Source organism: Pleurodeles waltl, chromosome 7 (genome assembly GCF_031143425.1).
Source record: "Pleurodeles waltl isolate 20211129_DDA chromosome 7, aPleWal1.hap1.20221129, whole genome shotgun sequence".
Lineage (NCBI taxonomy): Eukaryota > Metazoa > Chordata > Amphibia > Caudata > Salamandridae > Pleurodeles > Pleurodeles waltl.
In genome coordinates, this window is record NC_090446.1 from 1,135,104,673 (window position 1) to 1,135,130,476 (window position 25,804).

General features: G+C 48.1%; 1 protein-coding gene across 1 annotated transcript in view; it reads left to right on the forward strand.

Moving 5' to 3' along the window:
* LOC138246022 (uncharacterized) overlaps positions 1 to 25,804 on the forward strand; it is a 672,335-nt gene that overhangs the window by 436,802 nt on the left and 209,729 nt on the right. Inside the window, exons 9-13 of the mRNA XM_069200173.1 lie at positions 4,400 to 4,532; positions 5,325 to 5,521; positions 19,535 to 19,580; positions 19,667 to 19,732; positions 20,981 to 21,040. Of these exons, the coding sequence (XP_069056274.1) occupies positions 4,400 to 4,532; positions 5,325 to 5,521; positions 19,535 to 19,580; positions 19,667 to 19,732; positions 20,981 to 21,040 (502 nt within the window). The remainder of the gene's footprint in view (positions 1 to 4,399; positions 4,533 to 5,324; positions 5,522 to 19,534; positions 19,581 to 19,666; positions 19,733 to 20,980; positions 21,041 to 25,804) is intronic.

The window sequence follows — 25,804 nt, forward strand, 5'->3', positions numbered from 1 at the left end:
TGACGTGCTTCAGCCGGGGTCTTCCACATCAGAACCCCTTCTTCTCTTTAATGAGGCACTGGCGGACGTCCATTTGGGGTACCTGGTCCAGACCAAGTACAGGTGCTCCTGTGAATAGGGCGATTGCCGACAGACACAAATTCCTCACCCAAACCCCACGCCTGAGAGCCTTGTCATCCAGGCTTCATCTTCATCAGGCTCATTCCTTGCCACACCCCCGGATAGGGAATCAAAAAGACTGGACAACTTGGAGAAGAAGTTGTTTTCTTCCAGCAGTCTAGTGCTGCAGTCCGTGAACACCGCATGTCTTTTGGGCCGCTATTCCCACACTCTTTGGGATACGGTGGCTCAAGTGCTGTCTAGAGTTCCGGAGGAGGCCCAGACTGTCCTTTCCTAAGCCGTGACAGATGGGAGGCACGCAGCAAAGTTCATGATTCATTGTGGACTGGATACAACCGACTCTCTGGGCAGATCGGTTGCATCAACGGTGGCATTGAGATGCCACGCCTGGCTGAAAACATCTGGCTTTTCAGGGGATGTCCAGCAATCTCTGATGGACATGCCCTTTGATGGCACACGTCTCTTTGGAGCCAAAGCGGGCTCAGCGCTCGAGCGCTTAAAGGATTCCCGAGCCACGGCCCAATCCCATGGCCTTGCGCCTTCTCCTAGACCCCAGCAGTCCGCCTTTCCCCTCTCTTGTGGCTATGGAAGGGGCACCAAACTGCGTTCTTTCCCCCCAGGCCATCGACCCGTGCATGCTGTACAGCCCCTGCGTGGCCACGGGATCCCATGCCCCCGGGGATCAGGGAGTCAGCAGGTCACCCAGTTCACCCCCACCCCCTCCTCAGCCTCCAAACCTTCCTAGTCCGCGGGTACACCAGGAACCAGTTGGTGGCAGGGTTCACCATCACCTGCCCCAGTGGCAATCTATTACCTCGGACAGGTAGGTTCCCCAGATTGTCCGAAGGGGCTACTCCCTCCCCTTTGAGACACCTCCTCCAGCCATGCCACCTTTATACAATTGCATATCGGAGGATCATATGGCGCTTCTCGGCGAGGAAGTCCAAGCCCCTTTAGCCAAAGGAGCTATAGAGAGGGTTCCGCTGCCAGAAGTAGGTCGTGGTTGCTATTCCCGCTACTTTCTGGTGCCGAAGAAGGACAAGGGTCTTTGTCCTATATTAGATCTTCGGTCCCTCAACCTCTTTCTCAAGAAGGTTAAGTTCAAAATGTTCACTTTAGCTCAGGTCCTATGTGCCCTGGACCCCGGAGACTGGATGGTAGCGTTGGACTTGCAAAACGTATACTTCCACATCCCAGTCTTGCCAGCCCAAAGACACTACCTACGATTCGTGGTAAGTCACAACCACTTTCAGTTCACCGTGCTCCCTTTTGGCCTTACCAGTGCCCCCTCGGGTGTTCACGAAAGTGATGTTAGTGGTGGCAGCTCATCTGCACGGGTTAGGGGTTCCAGTCTTCCCCTACCTCGACAATTGGCTTTTGAAGGCAAACTCGCCCCAGACAGTCATCTCCCACCTCCAGACTACGGCAAACCTTTTGCATTTGCTGGGGTTTAGTATCAACATGCCGAAGTCACACCTGACTACTTCTCAGACGCTCCCTTTCATCTGCGCTGTTCTGGATACAGTGCAGTTTTGGGTGTATCCTCCTGAAAAGAGAGTCCTGGATATTCAGGCTCTGATACCGATGTTTCAGCCTCTATCCTAGATTTCAGTGAGAATGACTCTGAGGCTGCTTATATAATTTTTCTGGAGCTCCGAGCGACTTGGCTAGCATTAAAAGCATTCCTCCCCTCTCTCAAAGGAAAAACAGTGCAGGTGTTCACAGACACCATTGCCATGTGGTACTGCAACAAACAAGGCGGAGTGGGGTTGTGAACTCTTTGTCAAGACTTGGCTGGAACAGCAGGGCATTTCCCTGGTGGTTCAACACCTGGCCGGCTCCTTGAATGCAAGGGCAGACGAACTCAGCCGACGATGCTTGGTCGATCATGATTGGCATCTCCATCCGGAGATGCCGCAAGGTCTCTTCCTTCAGTGGGGAGAACCTTGGTTAGACTTGTACGCCTCCGTAGAGAACGCGCAATGTCAGCTGTTTTGCACATTGGAGTTTCCAAGGCGGCACTCACTTGGCAACGCTTTTCATCACAAGTGGAATTCAGGCCTCTTGTACGCCTTTCCGCCCATACCACTTCTGCTCAGAGTTCTCAAGAAGATCAGGCAAGACTGGGCCAAAGTAATCCTGGTGGCTCCGGACTGGGCACAAAGAGTTTGGTATCCCGAGCTGTTGAGCATGGCCATAGCTCCTCCGATCAGACTGCCTCTTCGGGAAGATCTTCTGTCACAGCAGCAGGGGAGGGTCATCCACCCGAACCTGTCCACCCTCCCCCTCCTTGCGTGGAGATTGAGCGGCGACAGTTGGCGTCTTTTTACCTGCCGCCCGAAGTCTGTAACATTATCTTGGCAGCCAGGCATCCCTCAACCAAAACCGTATACACCCGTCGCTGGAAGAAATTTGTGGCATGGTGCATCGACAAATCTGTCGATCCTCTATCTGCTCCTCCTCTTTATTCTTTCTCTTGCCCAACAGGGCTCCACCCTGGGCACCCTTAAGGGATGACTCTCTGCTATCTCTGCTTTCTTGAGGTTACCAGATCAACCTTCTTTATTCAAATCTCCCATTGTTGAGGGGTTTCTTAAAGGCCTCACACATCTTTTTCCTCCTACCCCATTTATCATGCCCCAATGGGATCTGAACCTAGTTTTAACATACCTTATGTGTGCCCCGTTCGAGCCCCTTCACAACTGCCCTTTATGGCTCTTAACCATCAAGACTGTCTTCTTAGTTGCCATCACCTCTGCCCGCAGAGTAAGTGGGCTCCAGGCTCTTTCCTCTAAATCACCTTTCCTGGTAATACATCCTGACAAAGTGGTACTTCACACAAGGGCATCTTTTTTACCTAAAGTAGTGACACCCTTCCATGTCGGGCAGTCATTCACCTTGCCTACCTTTTATGCACCCCTACATCCCTCACATGAAGAGGAGAGACTCCACCGTCTGGACCTAAAAAGAGCATTGGCGTTCTACCTTGATCATACCAAAGACTTCTGGGTGGATAATCAACTCTTTGTGGGATATGTGGATGCTAAGAAGGGGAAGGCAGTGCAGAAGAGGACCATTTCTAGATGGATGCTCTTATGCATTAAAATGTGCTATGCTCTGGCGAAGAAGCAACCTCCTGAAGGTTTGCACGCCCACTCCACCAGAGCTACTGCTGCTACCACAGTGCTAGCATGGGGCGTTCCAGTCCTGGATATCTATCAGGCAGCAATGTGGGCATCTCTGCACACTTTTACCAAACACTACTGCCTGGACAGTCCGGTCCGCATGGACGGCTACTTTGGCCGTTCAGTCCTGTGGGACTTCTTGGTGTGATCTTGGTTCGCAGCCCATCACCTGGGATGGTATTGCTCGGGTACCCATTCAAAGGTAAGGAATCTGCAACTAGAAGTCTCTATTAGATGTACAAGTTACTTACCTTCGGTAACAATATATCTGGTAGAGACATATTCTAGTTGCAGATTCCTTACCGACCCGCCTATCCTCCCTGCACTACGAACTGATTTCTAGGGACAGGAATTTCCCTTTAAGTGCCCTAGTTTTGACGCACCACTCTGTGTTCTTCATGGCTCTGCGCTACTGGTGTGGAAAGTCCTGAAAAGAAACTGACATCAGCGCCCCGGGGTGGCACCTATGTACAACTGCGACGTCATCACAGCGACAACGACACCTGTGGAGTCAACCGACGCCACCTGACGGCGAGCAGAGGTACTGCTCGAAGAAAAATCTCCGTATCCAGACTGACGCCTGGGGAAATTCAAAGGTAAAGAATGTGCAACTAGAATATGTTTCTACCAGATATATCGTAACAGAAGGTAAGTAACTTGTACTTCACAGCATTCTTGCTAGGTTCATAGCATCCTGTGTGCCACACATTCCAGGAGGGTCATTGTAACATTTCAAATAGAGGGGGCATACCTAGTGGGCTCAGCCTCTCCTGAGGTATGTCTCAAGGAGAACAGGTCCAACGTTTATGACTGGGGATCCCTGATGTCTTCTGCTTACCAATTACGCTCACAAACGTGAACACCTGACAGGTCTACTCTTTCGGTCAGAGGTCTTCAACCTTTTCTATAATAAGAGCTAACTATGTTTAGCTTTGATTGCCCTAGGATTTGGAGAACCTGCCTGGTATTATTTTTACCTTCTAGGTACCTTTAACCTGATTCCATTAAATGTTTTATGGGTTAGCAGGATGCTTTGCCTGAACTGCAGTCAATTGGTTCTTTCTCTAGTGTCACACATTTGAAACCTTTTCCAGGTATGTAGAAGGGCGGATATTTGTGACTGAGGTGTTCCCTGGGAGTCAGACGGAGGTGGATGAAGTGGTGCTGACAGGCGACATCATCGATGAAATCAACGGCATCTCCTTGCGCTATGCAGTCAGTGGGCAGGTGGGGTGTATATTCATATCTCATTGTGGGTTGGGGTGGGGGGGTTAGAAGGCCCATTAAAGAAGAGCAGTGCCCCTCCCAGGTACGTTACCATATATGCATCTAGGGTTCAACCAACTTGTTCCATATATTTATGCTGCCATCAAGGCAGGGACAGAGAATTCAGCGTCCAGCTCATCCAGCCCTGCTTCTGCCCACACATTCCACCCAGCCACCAGACAGGCTAGACAGGTTTCAGACCTAGCAATTTGTGGCACAGGCATAAGGCCATGCAGGGAATGCAGGGTCCAACCATCCTGGTCCTCTTTGCCTGCTACTTTACAAATTATATATTGTAGATCATTGCCCAACTAGACATTCTGAACCAGACATGCCACAATGCATAGGACTCAGTTAACAGACAGGCAGTCCCTCCTCAATATGTCACTATACATATACAAATGATTCTGAGCCTGCTTCTACTCTATCCTTTGAATGACTTATGTTTCTACTGTCCAGGGCAACACAGACACTTGAGGAATGAGCTTTACACATTTAATTATTTTGTTCCTTTGCATGATTCTTGATAAAAGCGGTATCGTGGTAGATACCATGGCAGTTGATCAGACATTCATACCATGTGTTTGATAGAGGAGTAACAGGCATCTTACCCCACTTTGTCATCTGTGATTGCTGCAGACCTGGTCTAAAGCGCAGGTTGTTTACTGTGGTAGAACTAGCCTCATCCTATTTGTCCAACTTGGTTTTTCACAGCATCTTTGAAACAAAGCTGTAACTCTTTTTCCATTCCAGGCTGGGACTGTGCTGGGCAATTTTAAGGGCACGCCATTGAGTTTCAGACTGATCCGCTGGAAGTGGCATGATGGAAGTGTCTACCGACCACTGCTACCATACTTAAAGGTTCTGAGAGAGAAGGTGCCTTCTTTCCAGCTGCAGGAAGGGCCCAGGCATTTGGAATCCTGCGAAGACCGTTGTCTTCAGGATGGCAGGTATGGAAGGGTTAATTTTCTTTAATTTAGAATGAGACTATGGGTCTGAGGGTTGCTTGTAGGGCACGAACAGAGCTCAAGGATGGACTTGGAATTGGGGGGGGGGGTCATTATGAACTGTACTGCAGATAAGTGCATGCATGGGGGTCTGCTCTGCAGGACAGTTGATATAGTACGTGTAGTGCGCTTTCAAAGCATCCAGTAAGGGAAAAAAAGTTATGTTTATTTCATGTCAAGTAGGGCATCATGTAGTCAGTTCACAGTGGCCAGTAAGATAGAGCTCCAAAGGATTTGAGTGACTTGGGGATCTGTGAGTCTTCAGATTTACCTTCACTAGTCTTTCTGTGCATGGAATAATGGAAAGTGTTTCCCTACTCTGTGCTGGTGGACAGTGAGTGGAATTTCATCTGCCACTGCCTCCAGAATAAAGGATGTTTTAATCTCTCATACTTTTTTCTCACCTATCCACATCCCTCTTGCTGTCTCTCATTTTCTTCTCTATTAGTTTCTCCCTTTCTCTATCTCTCTTTTGGGAGTACTTCACTTTACCTTCCTGGACAATCCTTTTTATCCGAACCCCCATTTTATTCACTTGAGCAGAGATTAGGATCCAAGGACAAACAGTATGTAACCTGCAGAACATTGATAGTTTGTGGCAGTCTTAGGGCACATGAACAGGGGGCTTCATTGTATGAACATTATATGAGGAACCTGTAATACGTAAAAGAAACTTGTAGCCTGAGGCACATGGAAAGTGTGAGCTGTTGGGGTGCAAGTTTACAAGTCAAGTATCGTGAAACAAGCAGAAGCAGTGGCATACGTTTAGGGCACATAGATACAAAGTGCAAGAAACTTCCAACATATGGATATTGTAAGATTCTGGTGGTCCATGAATAGTGAGGGGAGCCCAGTGTACATGAATAAGCTTTGTGAGATGTTTGAAACACATAGACCGGCAAGATTAGTGGCTTGGTATGCAGACAGACACTGAGGATTTGGGCACATGGACAAACTGTGTGTAGCTGAGGTCAGATGAACAGTGTGTAAAGAGGTTAGGATCCACTGATTTTAATGTGGGTTCAGATGATTTTTATTATGCTCATTGCCGCTTTGTGTGTCAAACTGTTCTACGGCAGCCAACTTTCAGTAGTAAAGAAAAGTACAGCCCCTCCTGAATCCACCTATACATGAACGCTGAATTGCGTATTGATTAACAAACGGTTCGTTAATAAGCACAAAGATTAATTTTATAATCACCTAGTCACTTATGCCCCAGTTGTTAGCGTTCTTAACTGAGAATTGGGCAGAATGAAGCATCAAATCCTGACTTTATTGCTGCAGTTACTACAGGTTATGCCTTCTTTAGAGTAGACTGTGTTGGTAAATGCGGTGGAGGCATAGTGGTTGTTTACCTCAAACATCGTGATATCTCTTGCGAACCAATGAGCATAAGAGATGGTGAGGCACTACCTTTCAGATGTAAACTGAATGATAACGCTGCTTTCAATGTTCTTTTGATATATATGCCTCCAGGCTCCAAAGCTAATTTTCTAATGTCTTTAGGTGAGTTTATGTATCCTGTTTGCAATATTCTAATCATACCATTTTAGGTGACTTCAGCTTCTCTTTGGAAGATTCCACTGATAAAGAAACTGAACAACTTATAGAGAAAATTGATTTGTATTCAGTCTCAGACTGCTGGTCAGTGTTGCTACACACAAGTTGGGTCACATCTTAGGTGGCATTTTTAAAGCCGTCTAGACTTGCAGCTAGAAGTTGTGCTACCATTAACTTGGCCAGACCATAAAGCCATTGGTTTCAGCCTAAAATCACTGCCCCTCATTCTCCACCATGCAGGACATTGCAGGCCATAAAAACTCAGGTATGGAATAAAACTGGCAAAAAGGAACTTATTGATACCCTGACTGCTATTCAACTTCTTCTATTGAGTGAGCCAACATTTAGATATGACTAAGTATGCTAATTGGACTGATAAAACAGTATCCAAATTGGCTCCTTTCAAATTCCCTAAAAGTCATAGAACCAAGCCAACAGCACACTGGTTCTCTCTGAATCTCAGGGAGCTTAAACAAAAATGCTGTAGGCAAGATAGGATCTGGAGAAGTAGTTATAATCCAATGGTAACAAAAACTAATATAAAGAACTTATCCAGGATTATAAAAATGTGATCATAAAAGAGAAAACTGATAAGATTAAACTATCAAAAAATTCGCAAGAGAACTTTTTAAATTAGTTAAAATGCTCTCTATCCACCATTCAACTACTGTAGCGATGCCGAGCCAGTCGCAATCAATCAATCAATCAGTGTTTGTGAAGTGCAGCTACTCACCCGTTAGCTTTTCAAGGCACATAGTGTAGCATGTCCCGGTGTTCCAAGTGGTTGCTGCCCGGTAGGAAAATGAGCGTCCTCCTGTTTTGGTTGGTTTTCCTGATGTGGGGTACTACTGCAAGGGAGAGCTGGGCTGAGGGTAGGGCCCTGTGGGGAGGTGGAAGTTGAGTTGCTGGTTCAGGTAATCTGGTCTGGCGTTTTGGAGGGCTTGGTGTCCGTGGGTGAGGATCTTGAAAGTGATTCTTTTCTCTGTGGTGAGCCAGTCCAATGTACGTAGGTGTTGCGAGATGTCGCATTGTCGGGGTAGGTCGAGGATCAGTCTGGCGGTGGCGTTCTGGATGTTTTGCAATTTGCAGGTGAGTTTTTTGTTGATTCCGGCATAGAGTGCGTTGCCGTAGTCCAGTCTGCTGGTGATGAGGGCATGTGTGACAGTCTTCCTATGTTTTAGGGGGATCCATTTGAAGGTCTTGCATAGGAGGCGGAGGGTGCGGAAGCAGGTGGAAGTGACTGAGTTGATTTGATGGTTAATGCTGAGGTCGGGGTCCAGGATGATTCCAAGGTTGCAGGCTTGGCTGGCAGGGGTGGGTGGTTTCCAAGGGTGGGTGGCCACCAGGAGTTCTCTGTGTTGGGTTGAGGGCCCATGAGGAGTACTTCTGATGGATACAATAGCTACCTGTGGATTCCTCACCTAATGAATACTCCCATGGCGCCAGCATTCGACGGAAATCTTCTTCCTAGCTTCTGCACGTCGACGAGGACGTCACATTAGCCAACGCGACGCCGTCGGACGTCATACAGGCAATAAGAGGTCCTCGCCGACGTGCCGACGTCAGTTCCCTTTTTTCCGTGCATTCGAAATGGTTATCTTCGAGGGAGCTACTGTTACTTTCATAGTTACAGTGTATTTTCTGCTGCGTGGATTTTCTCTGCGGTAATAATGTCTCAGAGGAAGTCGGGTTTCAAGCCCTGTCGAGAGTGTGGCGGCAAGATGTCCGTTACTGATCCTCACTCCGACTGTCTATGGTGTTTAAGCTCCGACCACGACGTCGCAACTTGTGATTCATGTCAGCACATGAATCCGAAGGCCCTGAAAGAACGTGAGGCTAAACTATTCATGGCGAAGTCGAAGAGAAAGGAGAAGAAACATCATAAGAAGTCTTCTTCGCCAAGGTCTCATCGGCGTCATCGAGACTCCCGGCGCCGTAGGGATTCACGGCGTCATTCCAGCAAGGAGTCTCGTTCGAGGTCGCCTTCGGCCCTCTCCGACGTCACCAACTTCGCCTGGACAGGCGTCTGTGGTTGAGGTGATGCAGCCTCTTGTGATGTCTCCGGCGTCGCGGACGTCAAGGCTGGCGTCGGGGTCGCCTTCGATCCAGGCACCCCAGTATCCAGCTTTTCCCGCCCCTGGAGCCGATAATACCGCATTTCTGAATGCGATGTATACCATCTTTCAACAGAGGGCTCCAGGAGGTGCTCCGGCTGGTCCTTCGGGGCCCTTGGCCTTTTCATTGGGTGATCCTGCGCCTCTACGGCCGGCACCCTTTATGCCCTTTCTCCCTTTAGGGAATGTGGGCTCGGCGCCGGTGACCGCTCCGGTGGCTCCAGAGGTTTTGGCCCCAGAGGTTTCCATCCCGTCGACGTCAGGATTTCGTCCTGTGACTCCGGCGGGTCCATCGGAGACTCCAAGATTTCTTAGTCCGGCTCCTTCCTCGGCGCCGAAGCTGCCTGTGGCGCCGGACGCGGCGTCGGATGGTTCTGGAGATCGGCGCCGATCTTCGACTTTGGCGGAGGCCATGTCGACTCCGCGTATCGAGGAAAGACTACATTCGAGGAGGCGTGATCTCCGTCTTTTGGAAGAGCAGGAATACCAACGAGTCTTGGAGGAAGGAGAGGTTGAGGACTCTGGTGATGGACTGCATGGTCTGGATACAGCCAGTGGGCTGGATACTTCCCCTGAGTGGGACCTTTCATCTCCAGGGGAATATACGGAGGAGGCTGCTCCCTTTCACGCTGTGGTGAGGAAGGCGGCTAACTTTCTGGACCTGCCTTTGCCGGTGGCAGAGGCGAAGCAGAATTTACTGACTGAGGTACTGCATCTGGCCTCTGCTGCAGTGGAGCCTCTCTTGCCATTAAATGAGGCTTTGCTTGATCCGGTGTTAGAGGTGTGGAAGAAGCCAGTATCTTCCTCGGCTGTTCATAGGGCTGTGGCCAGGAGATATCGAGCTGCACCATCTGACCCTGGCTTTCTGTCTAGACACCCTACGCCGGAGAGCTTGGTGGTGCAAGCCTCCTGTTCCTCTAGGTCAGCGCCTGGATTTTTCCCGACGGTACCAGGAGACAGAGACTCTAAAAAGCTGGATGCACAATCCAAGAAGATATTTTCCTCTTGTAGTTTGGCGTTGAAGGCCACCAACGCGACTTGCATTCTGGGGAGATACATCCATGCTCTCATGGACGATATTTCATCTTCATTTACGGAGCTTCCCCAGGGACTCTTGAATGTTGTCTCGGATGCCCAGGCTGCCGCAACCCAGATTATCCACTCTGGGCTGGACACGACCGACTCGTTGGCTAGGGCAATGGGCACGGCTGTGGTGGCAAGGAGGCAGGCCTGGCTCCGTAACTCAGGGTTTTCTGCGGACGTGCAGTCGACCCTGTTGGACCTCCCGTTTGATGGGGACAAACTGTTTGGAGCCAAAGCAGATTCGGCCTTGGAGAGATTTAAAGAAAGCAGGGCCACAGCCAAATCATTAGTGCTGCAAACCCCTTCTTCTTCTGCCTCCTCCAGATTTTTCAGGAGGTTTCGTGGATTTGGGCGTGGCTCTTCCTCCTCTTCCTTTCGGGGGAGATTCCAGCAACCCACCTCTTCCCTCCCCTATAGATCATTTAGAGGGAGGGGTAGGGCCCGCACCAGAGGAGACTCTCAGCAGCACTCTGCCTCTTCCTCGTCCTCTGGAGGGGTGCAGCAGGGAAACCAGCCTTAGGCTTCCACCATTTCCCACTCACTCCTCTCCTGTAGGGGGGAGGTTACGGCATTTTCTCCACAAGTGGGAGACTATTACATCGGACACTTGGGTTATCAGTATTGTGGGAAAAGGCTACACCCTTCCCTTTCGGGAGTTTCCGCCCCCCCATCCTGCCCCGCCCATCTTATTGTTCTGAAGAACACCTCCTGTTGTTAGAACAGGAGGTTCAAGTCCTCCTTTCAAAGGGTGCGGTGGAGTTAGTTCCAGAGCAGGAAAGGGGTCGAGGTTGTTACTCAAGGTACTTCCTGATTCCCAAGAAGGATGGTCGGTTGAGACCAATCCTGGATCTGAGGATCTTGAATTGGTTCCTCAAACAGGAAAAGTTCAAGATGCTGACCCTAGCTCAGGTGCTTTTGGCGTTGAACAAAGAAGATTGGATGGTGTCTGTCGACTTGCAGGATGCTTATTTTCATATCCCGATACTCAAGTCGCACAGGAAGTATCTCCGGTTTGTGGTAGGGTCGCAGCACTATCAGTTTGCGGTCCTCCCGTTTGGTCTTACTTCAGCACCTCGAGTCTTCACGAAGGTGATGTCAGTGGTTGCGGCAGAGCTCAGAAGGAAGGGGATAGCAGTATTCCCTTACTTGGACGACTGGTTGATCAAAGCCAAGTCTCCGGAGCTTGTGTTGCATCATCTGCAGTCAACAACCCAGTTGTTGTTCGACTGGGGCTTTTCGGTGAACGTGCCCAAATCTCACCTGGAGCCCTCTCAGCGCCTCCTGTTCATAGGGGCAGTACTGGATACAACATTGAATCGAGCCTTTCCTCCGCCTCAGCGGATTCAAGATTTTCAGGAGTTGGTTCCAATGTTTCGAAATGGAGCGGTAGTTCCAGTCCTCAAGGTCCTTCGTCTGCTCGGTCTGTTTGCCTCCTGCATACTGTTGGTCACGCATGCTCGCTGGCATATGAGGGCTCTTCAGTGGTGCCTCCGAAGGCAGTGGTTTCAACACAAAGGAGATCTAGAAGGTGCTGTCAAGATCTCCGGAGATGCTGCTGTGGACTTGAAGTGGTGGATTGCGGGCAACAATCTTTCACAAGGAAAGCCGTTCGCGCAGTCACCACCAGTGACCACGGTCATAACGGATGCTTCCACTCTAGGGTGGGGAGCTCATCTGGGGGATCTGGAGATCAAAGGGCTTTGGTCTCCAGAGGAACAGATTTTTCATATCAATCTGTTGGAGTTGCGGGCTGTACGTCTGGCTCTCAAGGCCTTCCTCCCTTCCCTTCGTGGTCAGTCGGTACAGGTCCTGACGAACAATACTACCGCGATGTGGTACATAAACAAACAGGGAGGAGTAGGGTCGTACCTTCTCTGCAGAGAAGCTCTTCGACTATGGTCCTGGGCAAAGGACCATCAGATTTGCTTGGTAGCAAATCATCTGGCCGGGGTCTTGAATGTACGTGCGGACAGTCTCAGTCGCCATTTCTCGGCCGACCACGAGTGGCGTCTCCATCCAGATCAAGTCCGTTTAATCTTCCAGATGTGGGGGTTTCATCTGATAGATTTGTTTGCCACTCTGGAGAACGCGCATTGTCCGTTATTCTGCAGCCTCCAGTATCCGATGCAGGGAGCGTTGGGGGACGTGTTTCAGATAACCTGGTGCGGCCAGTTCCTTTACGCGTTTCCCCCCATACCCTTGATTCCTCGGGTGTTGAGGAAGATTCGCCAAGACCGGGCCCAAGTCATCTTAATAGCTCCGAATTGGCCAAGGAGGGTGTGGTACTCCGACCTTCTCCAACTCTCACTGTGCCCTCCGCTCCGTCTCCCTCTCAGGGCAGACCTCCTCTCGCAGTCGCAGGGGCAGGTTTTACACCCCAACCTCCAGAGTCTGCACCTACATGCCTGGAGATTGAGCGGGGCAACCTGAGTTCCTTCTCTCTCCCGCCTGATGTAGTGGATGTTATATTAGCGGCCAGGCGACACTCCACTAAATCTATCTACGCTAATAGGTGGTCTAAATTTGTTATGTGGTGTGGAGAGAGACAGATTGATCCCTTACATGCTCATCTGTCAGATGTTTTGTCTTTTGCTCTGTCTCTAGCGCAGAAAGGTTGTGCAGTGGCTACCATTAAAGGTTATTTGTCTGCCTTGTCAGCCTTCATTTGTCTTCCAGACCAACCATCGTTATTTAAATCCCCTATTGTTCTCAGATTCTTGAAAGGTCTTCTAAATAAATATCCTCCAAAACCATTCGTTATGCCTCAATGGTATTTGTCCTTGGTCCTGACTTTCCTTATGGGGTCCCCTTTTGAACCTATGCATTCTTGCCCCTTAAGGTATTTAGTTATTAAGACAGTCTTCTTGGTGGCTATAACATCTGCAAGGAGAGTGAGTGAGTTGCAGGCCTTATCGGTAAAACCCCCTTATACAACCTTTTATGAGGATAAGGTGGTGTTGAGGACCAAGGCTGCTTTCCTCCCGAAGGTTGTTTCACCCTTCCATTTGGCCGAGACAATTACTTTGTCCACGTTCTATCCTCTGCCTCATCCTTCAAAGGAGGAAGAGAGACTACATCGCTTGGACCCAAAGAGTGCGTTAAGCTTCTACATTGATAGAACGAAGGACTTCAGGCTGGAGGATCAGCTGTTCATCAGATAGGTGGGAAGAGGAGAGGAAAGGCAGTCCACAAGAGAACACTCTCCAGGTGGGTTGTTCTTTGCATTAAAATCTGTTACTCTTTAGCAAAGAAGGATCCTCCTGATGGCAATAGAGCTCATTCCACCAGAGCTAAGTCGGCCACTTCGGCCTTGGCCAGAGGTGTTCCTTTGGTCGACATCTGCAAGGCCGCAACCTGGTCGTCCCTTCACACTTTTGCGAAGCATTACTGTTTGGACTCTGAGGTCAGAAGGGACGGCCATTTTGCACGGTCAGTGCTGCAGGATTTCTTGGTTTGACCATTTAGGCACCCACCACCGGGCGTGGTACTGCTTTGGGACTCTATTCATTAGGTGAGCAATCCACAGGTAGTTGTATCCATCAGAAGAACGAGTTACTTACCTTCGGTAACGACTTTTCTGGTGGATACATTAGCTACCTGTGGATTCCTCACGGTCCCACCCGCCTCCCCGTTGCCTTTTTGGTCTTACCAAGTAATCCTTGAGTGCGCTCCTATTGGTCTTCAAGACTGCAATAGATTTTGTATATATGGATATTTGTATATATATATATATATATATATATATATATATATATATATATATATCTTTGTGTTATACATAATTAGTATATATTTGTTTGTTTAAAAAAAAAAAAAAGAGAGTTATATTAAATCTATAGCCATTTTATTGCAATGTTGTGTGATTTACAATGTTATGGGATGTTGCCTTGCTCTTTCATTGCATTGGGTTATTGTTCTCATGCACGTAAAAAATGTTGGTACTGACGTCGGCACGTCGGCGAGGACCTCTTATTGCCTGTATGACGTCAGACGGCGTCGCGTGGGCTAATGTGACGTCCTCGTCGACGTGCAGAAGCTAGGAAGAAGATTTCCGTCGAATGCTGGCGCCATGGGAGTATTCATTAGGTGAGGAATCCACAGGTAGCTAATGTATCCACCAGAAAAGTCGTTACCGAAGGTAAGTAACTCGTTCTTCTGTCTTGTTTGTGTTGAGTTGAAGGCCGCTGTCTCTCATCCACTGGCGACTGCTTTCATGCCCTCGTGGAAGTTGTGTGGCCTTGTCGGTTTCGTTGGAGAGGATACGTTGGGTGTCGTCGGCGTAGGACATGTTTATTCGGTAGCTTCAGATGAGGGTGGCTAATGGGGCCTTGTAGACGTTAAACAGCGTGGGGCTGAGTGAGGATCCCTGGGGCACTTCGCTGGTGGTGGGTGTGGGATCTTCAAGGAAGGGGGCGAATCTCACTCATTGTATTCTGACGGAGAGGAAGGATTGGATCTAGTCAAGGGCCTTGTCTCTAATGCCGGCTTTGTGAAGTCTTCTTATCAGGGTGTGATGGGAGACTGTGTCGGAAGCTGCCGAGAGATCAAGTAGGATGAGAGCCGCCATCTCTCCCTTGCCCAGTAGGACAGGAGGGCTGTTTCGGTGCTGTGGTTTGACCTGAATCCAGATTAGGAGATGTCGAGGATGTTGTGGTGAGTTGGCTGTTGACAGCTTTTTCAATGACTTTTGCAGGAAATAGTATTAGGGAGATGGGCCCGCGGTTTTTGAGGTCGGTGGGGTCTGCAGAGGGTTTCTTGAGGAGGGGGTTGATCTTGGCGTGTTTGGCAGCTAGTGAGCAGTTGATGGTGAGGCGGAGCTTGGGGAGGGTGATGGTGTCTGCAGCTCTGTTGAAGATGAGATGGGGGCATGGGCCCATGGGGGCCCAGGAATGTTTGGACTTCATTGTTTTCAGCGTATCTTCCGTGGAGAGGGGTGTCCAGGTGGCGATTGTAGGTTTGTTGGTGTTGGGGTTTGGAAGGGGGGGTTCTGCGCGTGGGTTGTCCTTGTCTCAAGTGTCGTAGATGGTCTTGAATTTGTGGTGGAAGTAGGTGTTGAGTCTGTTACATAGGTCCTGTGAGGGTGGGATGTCCTTTGTTTCACTGTTGGGTTGGGCGAACTCCTTGATGATGCTGAAGAGTTCCTTGCTGTTATGTGCTTGTTAGGAGATCTTGTCTTGGATAGCCTTCTTTGTGGTGTTTCTGGTGAGTTGGTGGTGGCGGCGGCTCTGAAGTTCTGTGGGCTTCTGGGGATTTGGTGTTTCTCCAGATTTTCGCGAGGCGGCGACAAGTGTGTCTTGATTCCCAGAGTTTGGGGGTGAACCAGCTGGCTCTCTTTGCGTGGGTGGTGGTGTTCTTTTTGATGAGGGCTATGGTGTTGGCGCGGTTGGTGATCCATTTGTGGAAGGTGCGTGCTGCGGTGTTTGGGTCATTGCGTGCGATGGTGGGGGCGGCGATGGCGAGGGCGGCGTTAATATGATCGTCGGTTATTCTTGTCCAGTTTCTATGCGATGGCTGGTGTTGGTGTCTGGTGATGATGGGTGTGTTGAAGGTGAAGTGGCTGCATCAGTCATCTGTCCATGGGAGTACCTTGGCGCGGCTGAAGGTAGCGGAGGGTCCTGTAGTGAAGATGGTATCGAGGGTGTGTCCTGCTGAGTGTGTTGGCTCTGTCGCCATCTGTCAGAGTCCTATGCTGTGGAGTTTGTCTAGGAGGGATGCGGTGTTGGGGTCTTGTAGATTCTCAAGGTGGTAGTTGAGGTCTCCCAGCAGGGTGTAGTTGGTGGCTGCGAGGGCTTGTGCGGAGATGCAGTCGGCCAAAGGTGTGCGAGGTTTGGTGGGATGGTAGATGATGGTTCCCCTGATGGTGGATGTCAGCTGGTGTGTAGCTTGAAGTGAAGGTGTTCCATCAGGTTTGAGGCTTCTTTGGAGACTTTGGCGATTCCCTCCCCCCACCCAGAACTACTGGGGCGGTCTTTCCGGGTGATCTTGTTTCCTTGGGGGATAGCGATGTCTGAGCCGGAGGTGTTGTTGGTCCAGGTCTCAGTGAAGAATGCTCCATCCGGGGTGGTGCTGTCAAGTAGGTCCCAGATTTTGGTGGTGTGTTTATGGAGGGAGCAGACGTTGAGGATGCACTTCAGGGGTTTCGGGTTCGGAGATTTGTTGCGGGTGGGTTGTGCTGGGTCCCAGGTCTTGGTGGTGGTGCAGTTTTGACGGCAGCGGAGGCAGCTGAAGGGACTGTGTGTGTTGCCTTGCAGTTGTTGTTGCGTCCTGGGTTGAGTGCGATGAGTTTTGCTGCTGTGTAGAGGCGGTGGGTAGTAGGAACAGGGGCCCTGGCGCTGGTCGTGTTCGGGTTGTGGAAGGGCGCAGGTGGGCTTGCCTTAGGTGCGCCTTGGGTGCGACAGCATTAATTAAGAGGGAGGATAGGACAGTTGGGAGACAATTACGGGAGCGGGAAACAGCATGAAAAAAGGGAGTGGGGCCGCGGGGGCAGCAGCGGCAGGGATAGAGCGAGAGAGAGAGGAGGGGGCAGGGCAGCAGCGGCAGGGAGTGAGAGAGGGGGAGAGCGAGAGTGGAGGGAGAGAGAGCGGACTGAGGGGAGAAAAATGAGGAAGAGAGAATAAATGCAGAAAGCAAGGCACAAGAGGAATAGCACACAAAGAGAAAAAGAGGCAAAAGAGGAAAACAGAGAAAAGAGGCAGAGGGCAGCCTAGCAGAAGAGCAGAGCTCTCCCAATAGACACCAGGGATTAGGCGCAGACAGAAGCCCGCAGGTGGAGGAGGGCCTGGAACTCCTGACAGAGATCAGAGTTCAGAGGACAGAAGGGCTTAACTTGCCAGTGGGGCTATGAGGTGGCAGTGCAGTTCACTGACTAGGCAATGTGACAGTTTAGCTAGTTTTTTCAGAAATAAGGTTGAGGTAGTTTATAGAGATTTTGATTCAAGTCTCAACACTATCCCTGCTTCCTCTGGTGAAAAATCTATTGGGCTTAGCCAGCAGGAGCCTAGAGTGTTTCCTACTCTTACCCAAAAAGAGTGTTTGAACTTTTCACCCTTACTAAATCAGGAGCTCCCTATGACTCTTGCTCTCCAAAAATTATACAAGGTATAGCTGAGACGGTAACACCTATTCTGACGAAATTAATGAATAGTGTAATTTCATCTAGGTAGTTTCCTGATGTAAGGAAAAAGGCTTCCTCTCTTGAATCAAACCTCTCCAAACACCAACAAGGAAAAACAATTACATCCAATCTCTCATCTACCAATGCCTGCAAAAAGTCTTGAAAAGCATCTTAACATCACTTTTTTGGAATTTCCAAACAGAAATGAGATCTTTGATGGAGCTCAGCATTGTTTTAGATCAAACCATAGCACTGAAACAGCTTTGTTGATAGCCCCAGAGGATATAAGAGCAATGATGGACAATGGTTGGAAGGTGTAATTGATTCTTTTAGGTCTGTCTGCAGCCTTCGACACAGTGAGACACAATGTCCTTGTAGATTGTTTAGCTAATATCAGGATTTGTAGATCAGCCTTGGATCTTCTGTGATCCTTTATCACTGACAGAGAGCAGAGCAGTCGGTTTTCCTTGGTGAGTTTAGGTCAAAACCCGTTTCTTTTTCCTGCAGCATCCCTCAAGGGTCATCATTGATCCCTACACCCTTTAAAATGCAGTTCCTTTAGTTAAACTAATACAGTCCTTGTGCTTCTCCACAATTGCATGTGCAGACGACACTCAAATTATATTACCCATTTTGGGCAACGTTGAAGTTTCTCACTGCTTCAACAAATGCATTTGTGAGGTCGTCAACTGTATGGGATGCAACAGCCTTAAGTTAAATTCAGATTCACTTCTTCCTGTTTTTTAAAACATTTTTTAATTTTAAAACGTTGAGGAAAAAATCCTCCTTTTATCCTATTTGACCTGCAAAAATCAGTTGTCATTGCACTGGTATTGTCCAGACTGGAGTATTGTAATGCCCTTTATCAGGGTGTTCATCTATGGTCCTTAAACAAACTACAGCTTTTACAGAATGCAGCAGCCCATCTCCTAAAGAAAATTCCCACATTTCAATAAGTGTCCCAAGCGTTACGAGAGCTTTATTGGCTTCCTGTCAAGAAACGAGTGGCTTTTAAGGCACTCTGTACGGCCCATGAATCTCTCCATTTCATAGGCCCAGAATATTTGAGGAAGAGATTTACGTGGTAAGTACCAAAGAGATCCTTGCCTTCAGCTGCATCCAGAACACTCATAGTCTCTAAATGTAACAAAGTATCTTGGGGCATTGGAAGCTTTGTTTACTCGACCTTTAAATAGTGGAACAAATTTCTTTAAGGTCTTAAAAATCAGCAGAACTTTGCCAGTTTTAGAAAACAGCTGACAACTTGTCTTTTTCGTTCCTTCTCTAACCTTTTGGTTTCCGAATCTGGTGCTTCAAACCTGTCAGACGTTTGCCCCAAGATGCCTACGGGCATTTGTTGCACTTAATACATTTTTATTAAAGTCAATAAGCCCTGTGATTGGCCTGGGGCTCAGGATAAGGCATCTGTAGAAGTCTGATACACATGGTAGATCATGGCTACATGGACAGACCATTAAGGAGTTTGGAGCACATTCACAGATCATTCAAGGAATTTGGGCAATACGGGCAGACCATGTCAGGGTGCTTAGACATACACTTTGAGGTTCTTGTCACTTATGAATAGACAGTGCCTGGAGTTCATGCTTTATGAGGTCTTCAGTCCTATGCATATGCACTACATCACCTTTCACCACCACTAAGGCTTACAGACTGCCCTGTACGAAAAGTGTACTTATTTGTTAATTAGCACTTGTATAGCGCGCAGTCAGTCATTAGTACGGCATATCCGTTTGCTTTATCTCTACCATTTCATGTTCTGTGGCAAGGTGACACCACTTGCAAATAATGATTCTAAGTTGTAAATAAAATACATAGAGTGACTTGATACTTTCAGTGTGTTTTACCTACCCTTTTTTTGTGGTTTCAAAGTTTGATATAAATGGGAGAGAGTGATTTCCTATGCTGTGTCATGGTGCCCCATGTTTATGTGATATATTACATCTCTAAGGCCTTATCCGGTTCTACCAGCAGTGGATCTGACTATCTGCAAAGGTTGCAGGCTTCAGGGTGTTTGATTAGGTCGGTGTGTCCAACGTTGGTAACATTATCTTTCCTCCCTGACAGGCTTTTGTACAGGGTGCGATACCTGGGCCAAGGCAATGTTGGATCGGTAAGTACTGGAGATTTGTAGTGGGGTGAGGGTGAATAATAGAGCTTTATCTTTATAACACCCACTTTCTCCTTTCTCCTCTTCAGTATGGCGGTAAGGAAGTGTTGGACCGTGGCATCTTGATGGTGTTGGAGCAGCATTTGCCTCCCAAGGTACAATACAAGAAATTTGAGTGCTTCTCCTGGATTTCTTTGAAGTATAAGCACATGTTAGGTATGTCTAGCGAGAAGAAGGTGGTCTGACATAAGGAGGATGACAAGATATGTCAGGCTGTCCATTTACCTGACTGAATGTTTTGCAGGCTTTACTTAATTGAGGTTGAACCTGTGGAAGGCTGCACTTTGGAGTGAGTGTGTCTAAGGATGTTGCAAATTCTCTTCTCTTAGGGCCAAATGTACAAAACCCTTTTGCATTTCTTAATGGTCCAAATTGGTATTTCAGGCTGTTAAGAAATGCAAAATGGCCTCTTCTGATGTACAAAGGCCTTTAGGGAATCGCAAATAGGATTTACCTATTTGCGATTCCTATTCTGATGTACAAAGCATTACCTAAATGTGATTTGGGCAACTTTAAGTCAATGGTAACCATGTGCAATTTAAGAAAAAAAGCACCCCAAAATGCTTTTTTTAAATTGCAATAGAGCACACATATGGCCCTTGGGCATATGTGTACTCTACATGTACACCACTATTATTGGGGTGCACGAAGTGGGGCCTTTTTCTCATTGCCATCTTTGGATTTGCATTACCCAAATAGCAATTTCCTTATAGGAGATCGCTATTTGGGAAAAGCAAAACTGACCCATTGACACAAATGCAATGGGATTCCTTATTTGGGATTTCCTGATAGCGATTCCTACCTTGTAGGAATCGCTATTAGAAAATGAGTATCTTGGCACATAGCATTTTGCATTTCCTAAATAGCAATTTCTATGAAGTCACTATTTATGAAATACAAAATTGCATTTTAGTACATGTGGCCCTTAATGTAGTAAAGATGCCGCAGGTTCTTCTTCACTCAATGGAGAATGGGTTTGGCAAGCTCATTGTTTGCTAGAATGCAGATGTGGCAAGGTACCCTTTCAGTGATTTCACGGTGTGACTGTCCACTTCACTTACAGAAGTGAAATTGTGAAAGCTTTTTCTGCACTCCAGAAGAGTGTGGCATGGTGTACTCAAGGGAGTGAGGATGTGCAAGAATATTCAGTCATGGGAGTAAGCTGCGGAAGGCTTGCAGTCCATAAATAGGTTTAGGTGGCAAGGTGTAAGGTAATACATCTTATTTACCAAAGATCTACAGTACCAGTGAGCTCTAATCTTAATTTTCCTACAGATATATTTGTTCTTGTATGAAAGTCCTGTTGATTTAAGAAACTTAGTAAATGTCTGTGTTTTTTACAGGAGGTCATGTTGGATGTGAAAGAGACTGAAGTAATTGTGAAGGAGAAAGAATCCTACAAGGTGAGCAATAGGTATTTTATTTCAGTGTGCCACAGTGAGTTATTTAGAGGGCCTTTAGATTGTCCACCTTGGCAAAACAACTGAGAATCAAAATCCCTAAAAGACTGAATCCATTATCAATCAAACTTACCTATTTTAGACTCGCATACGTTTCACTATTTTGCCACGTCATGGTTGGGAAAATCATCCATCATCTTATGGACGTTTTATGGGCCAAACAAACAGCCAGTATGTTCATCCAGATGCCCTCAATGCCTCACAACATATCTGCAACCTTCAAGTTCTGTTTTCTGCCTTTCAGGTTTGTAATCCTCGTTAGGATATCTGGGAGACAGCAAATGCTTTGCTTGTGTTTTCACTGCTTCCACACAGAAAAAGACACAGGCATTGTTAGAGAAGGATTTTGGACCAGAGGCTTTCGATGCTTTGGGTATTTCAGATTCCAGGACTCTGTGGCTGTGCAGGTCAACAGTGGCCAGGATGTTTGTGCTTCCTATATTTTTTTGACTGTTTTAAATTCTGTGTGAAACATCACCATTGATGGATTCCCACCATAACTTGTATCTGCCTTGGCACAAAAGTGAAACGCCATGTTCGGCTTGTGCAGTTTTCAAGCTCAAAATCTACAGCTCAAAATTCTGGAAAGTTCAAGCGTGGTGTAGAATCCTGACTACAGTGATTTGCTGCTTTTGGAGTCAGCTACACAAAGTTTATCTTTAGCACCGTTGACTAACCTTCAAGTGTTAAGCAGGCATTGTTAGAACAATACATTTTGGATCCGAGGGAAGGGAACACACCCGAAGTCCCAGGTTGTGGACCCACGAAAAGTGGTGCCCATATTTATTTTAATCTTACCAAAACACAAAATCTCAAATGTTCCATTGAAGAAAGGCCTTTTGTGGTGAAACGCATCAGGAAAATACTAGTCCGACCTAGTGACCTTAAAAGTTTAAAGACATCTGGGCCCTCATTACAAGGCTGGCAGTCATGAGACCACCAGCGTTGCTGTGGTGATCCTGCCGCCTGCGCAGCCAGCGGTAAGGACCACCACATTAAGAGTTGTGGGGATTGGCAGACGCCAAGCCTCTACAACTCCGCCTGGCCCACCGGTGTGGTCACACTGCCGCAGCCGGCGGTGTGCACCTCCAACTCGGCGGCATCACCACGCCAGCAGGGCTCTGCCAAGCCATATATTACGGCTTGTAATACGGCGGGTGGATTCCTGCTGCTGTGACAGTGCTGGTGATGCACCCGCCTCTGCACTGCCGACCTCCAGCACGAGTGCTAGCAACTTTCCACCACAAATATGGCTGCCAGCACTTGTAGTATGTCATTCTGCAGACCGCCAGCACTGGTGGTCTTGTGGCAGGTTTGGCTTTAGCGTCAGGGCAATTAACCGCGAAAGTCAAAATGAGTGCCCTGGTGTTTTTGAAAGAAACTGGTACTTAGGAACTGAAATGCTACAAAGATTATGGTGCCAAAAAGGTCAAAGAACAACATTCTGAGTAGATTCCTAGAAAAGGTAATTGTTTGACCCAGATAAATGCTCCTTTATTTCAGCAACACTAGAGCAGCACTAACAGGGTCGCTCAACTGTGTGTCTTTCAGGCTTCACAGTCAACCTTCACAGATGGTCTCAGACTCCCAGGCATCATGAAATGTCTGTGTGCGGTTGTGTCAACACTGTGAAAGCAATGGCAAGTACTGCTACAGTGTAACATCTGACCTTTAGAACATAAATCCACAGCCATTAGACTGGAACTGGAAGATTTACCAGCATTGCTCCCATGTGTCGGTAGGTGCCACCATGGGGCTCCATGTTGACTGTTCCCCCCTGAAACTGAGGATGGAGCTGCATATAAGCGCCACCCCTGCATGTCGACATAAGTTCCTTCTTTGTCCGCCTTTATACCCGGATCCTGAGTTCACTTCCTAATTCTTCCTCATCAGTTTTTTTTTTTAAAGCAGCCTTTCACCAATCCATTGTTATACAGACAGTGCATACATGTAGATGTCAATTGTACAGCAACCATCCTGTAGCAGTATTGACAATGGTAAATGCTTCAGGACAGCAGTAATACATTGGTGCAGTTAAAGGGGACTGTTGTCATGTATAGTTTAGCTTGTGATAGGATAGTTAGTGCAGGCTATATTGAAGCAGTAGTTCATATGTTGTCTGTGCAAGAATACACCTACTTAATTACAATGTATTGCAATTAATTGAACCAGTAAAAATGGTCCAAATTGGAACAGCATAACTGGGAAACATGCTTGTGAAATTCCGTTTGTGAGTTTGTTGGAGACGTTACATCATATTCAGCATTCACCAAATGGATCAATACTACCATAGACAGATTGGTTCCCATAAGAGTAAGTAAGAAGCCCCAGTCCTGTTACAAAGCCCAGTGGTTTTCTACAGAGTTGTCGGAGTTAAAGAAAGCTTGTAAGAGATCTGGGGAAGTGGAGGGCCCATTATAGAGATAGTGATAAACAAGCCTATAGACAGGCTCTGAAAATATATCAGCATGCTATTTGAAAAGCCCAGTTGAATAATTTTGCATGTAGGCTCAACCAGGCAGAGAACTCCTCTAAGGAACTTTACACTATTGTGAATTCCTTTTAAAACCTGCTATCTCAGGCACAGGTTGTATCCCCTCAGAGTCCCGCTGTGAGGCACTAGCTAATCATTTTTTGGCCATAGTCAGCGTATCTACAATGCTTTGTTGAATGAAGCTGAATCTAATAACATGATGTTCGATGGCATCTGTCGCTGTAGATACACATGTTCTGCAATAGCTCGCCATCTGGTGTTGGGTCGGAGTGTTACAAGTTGTTTTTCTTCGAAGAAGTGTTTTCGAGTCACGGGACCGAGTGACTCCTCCTTCTGTGCTCATTGCGCATGGGCGTCGACTCCATCTTCGATTGTTTTCTTTCCGCCATCGGGTTCGGACGTGTTCCTGTCGCTCCGAGTTTCGGAACGGAAAGATAGCTGAAAACGGAAGATTTTCGACGGTATCGTTGCGATCCGGTTCGAGATAAACACACACGACGACGCATTGAACATCGAAGCGCTTCGGTGCCCTTCGGGGTAGATTTCGGCACACCATCGGGGCCTAGTCGGCCCGACCGCGTGGAGAACAACGCCGATGGAACGGACCCCGTTTCGATTCTGCCCTGAATGCCACAACAAATATCCTTATACGGACCAACACTCGGTCTGTAACCTGTGCCTGTCACCCGAGCACAGCGAAGAATCCTGTGAGGCCTGTCGGGCGTTCCGGTCCCGAAAAACTCTGCGCGACCGTCGAGCGAGAAGACTGCAGATGGCGTCCACGCCAAAGGAGCATCGACAGTTCGAGACAGAAGAGGAACAGGAGGAATCCTTTTCCATCCAGGATTCAGACTCCGACGAACTCGACAATACAAAAACTGTGAGTAAGACGTCGAGATCAGAACCTAAAAAAGGCAAAAAGGCCCAGGGGACGCCACTGCCAACCGGCCATGGCTCAACCCAAATTACCGGTGACCAACAATCGGCACCGAAAAAGGCCCATTCAGTGTCGAGATCGTCCGACTCCGGTCGAGACACCGGCACGCAGCCTCCTCGGGACCGAGAGAGTGCTAAAGAGAAGCATCGACACCGAGAGTTCGGTGTCGACACGGATCGACGCCGAGACAGTGGCGCCGAAGACCATAGGGGCCAAGATTTTTCGGCACAAAAGAAGAGGAAGGTTACCTCGGAGCCGAAAAGACAAACAACAGGGTTTTCGGAGCCGAAAAAAGCACCAACAGACCCAGTTTCAGGCTCCTATACTGAAGAGCATTCTATGTCTTCACAAATGAAAAAACACAGATTCGAACAGGAACTGCAATCCACTGAAGTGGATCACACGCAAAAGCGTATCTTTATTCAGCAGGGGACAGGGAAGATCAGTACCCTTCCACCTGTCAAAAGAAAGAGAACACTTCAGTTTATAGCACTAGAGGCTCCTCAGCAACAAACAGCAAAGAAGGTAACACCTCCTCCCTCGCCTCCACCTGTAACTCCGGCTTCGCCAACTTACACCCCGTCACATTCGCCAGCTCACACCGCCATGAGCCACGATGACCAAGATCAAGACGCGTGGGACTTGTACGATGCACCAGTGTCTGATAACAGCCCAGACACATACCCAACTAGGCCATCACTACCTGAGGACAGCACAGCCTATTCACAAGTGGTGGCTAGAGCAGCACAGTTCCATAATGTGGAACTACACTCTGAACAAGTAGAGGATGACTTTTTATTTAACACCCTCTCCTCCACCCACAGCTCCTACCAAAGCCTGCCTATGCTCCCAGGCATGCTACGCCATGCAAAGGAGATCTTCAAGGAACCAGTTAAAAGTAGGGCAGTAACGCCTAGAGTGGACAAAAAGTATAAGGCGCCTCCTACGGACCCTGTATTCATCACCTCTCAGCTGCCACCAGACTCTGTGGTGGTAGGGGCTGCCAGAAAACGGGCAAATTCACACACTTCTGGGGATGCACCTCCCCCAGATAAAGAAAGCAGAAAGTTCGATGCAGCCGGGAAGAGGGTCGCTGTCCAAGCAGCAAACCAGTGGCGCATCGCAAACTCACAAGCGCTGCTAGCGCGATACGACAGAACCCACTGGGATGAGATGCAGCATCTCATTGAACATCTCCCAAAAGATCTACAAAAAAGAGCAAAACAGGTTGTTGAGGAGGGTCAAAACATTTCCAACAATCAAATACGCTCCTCTA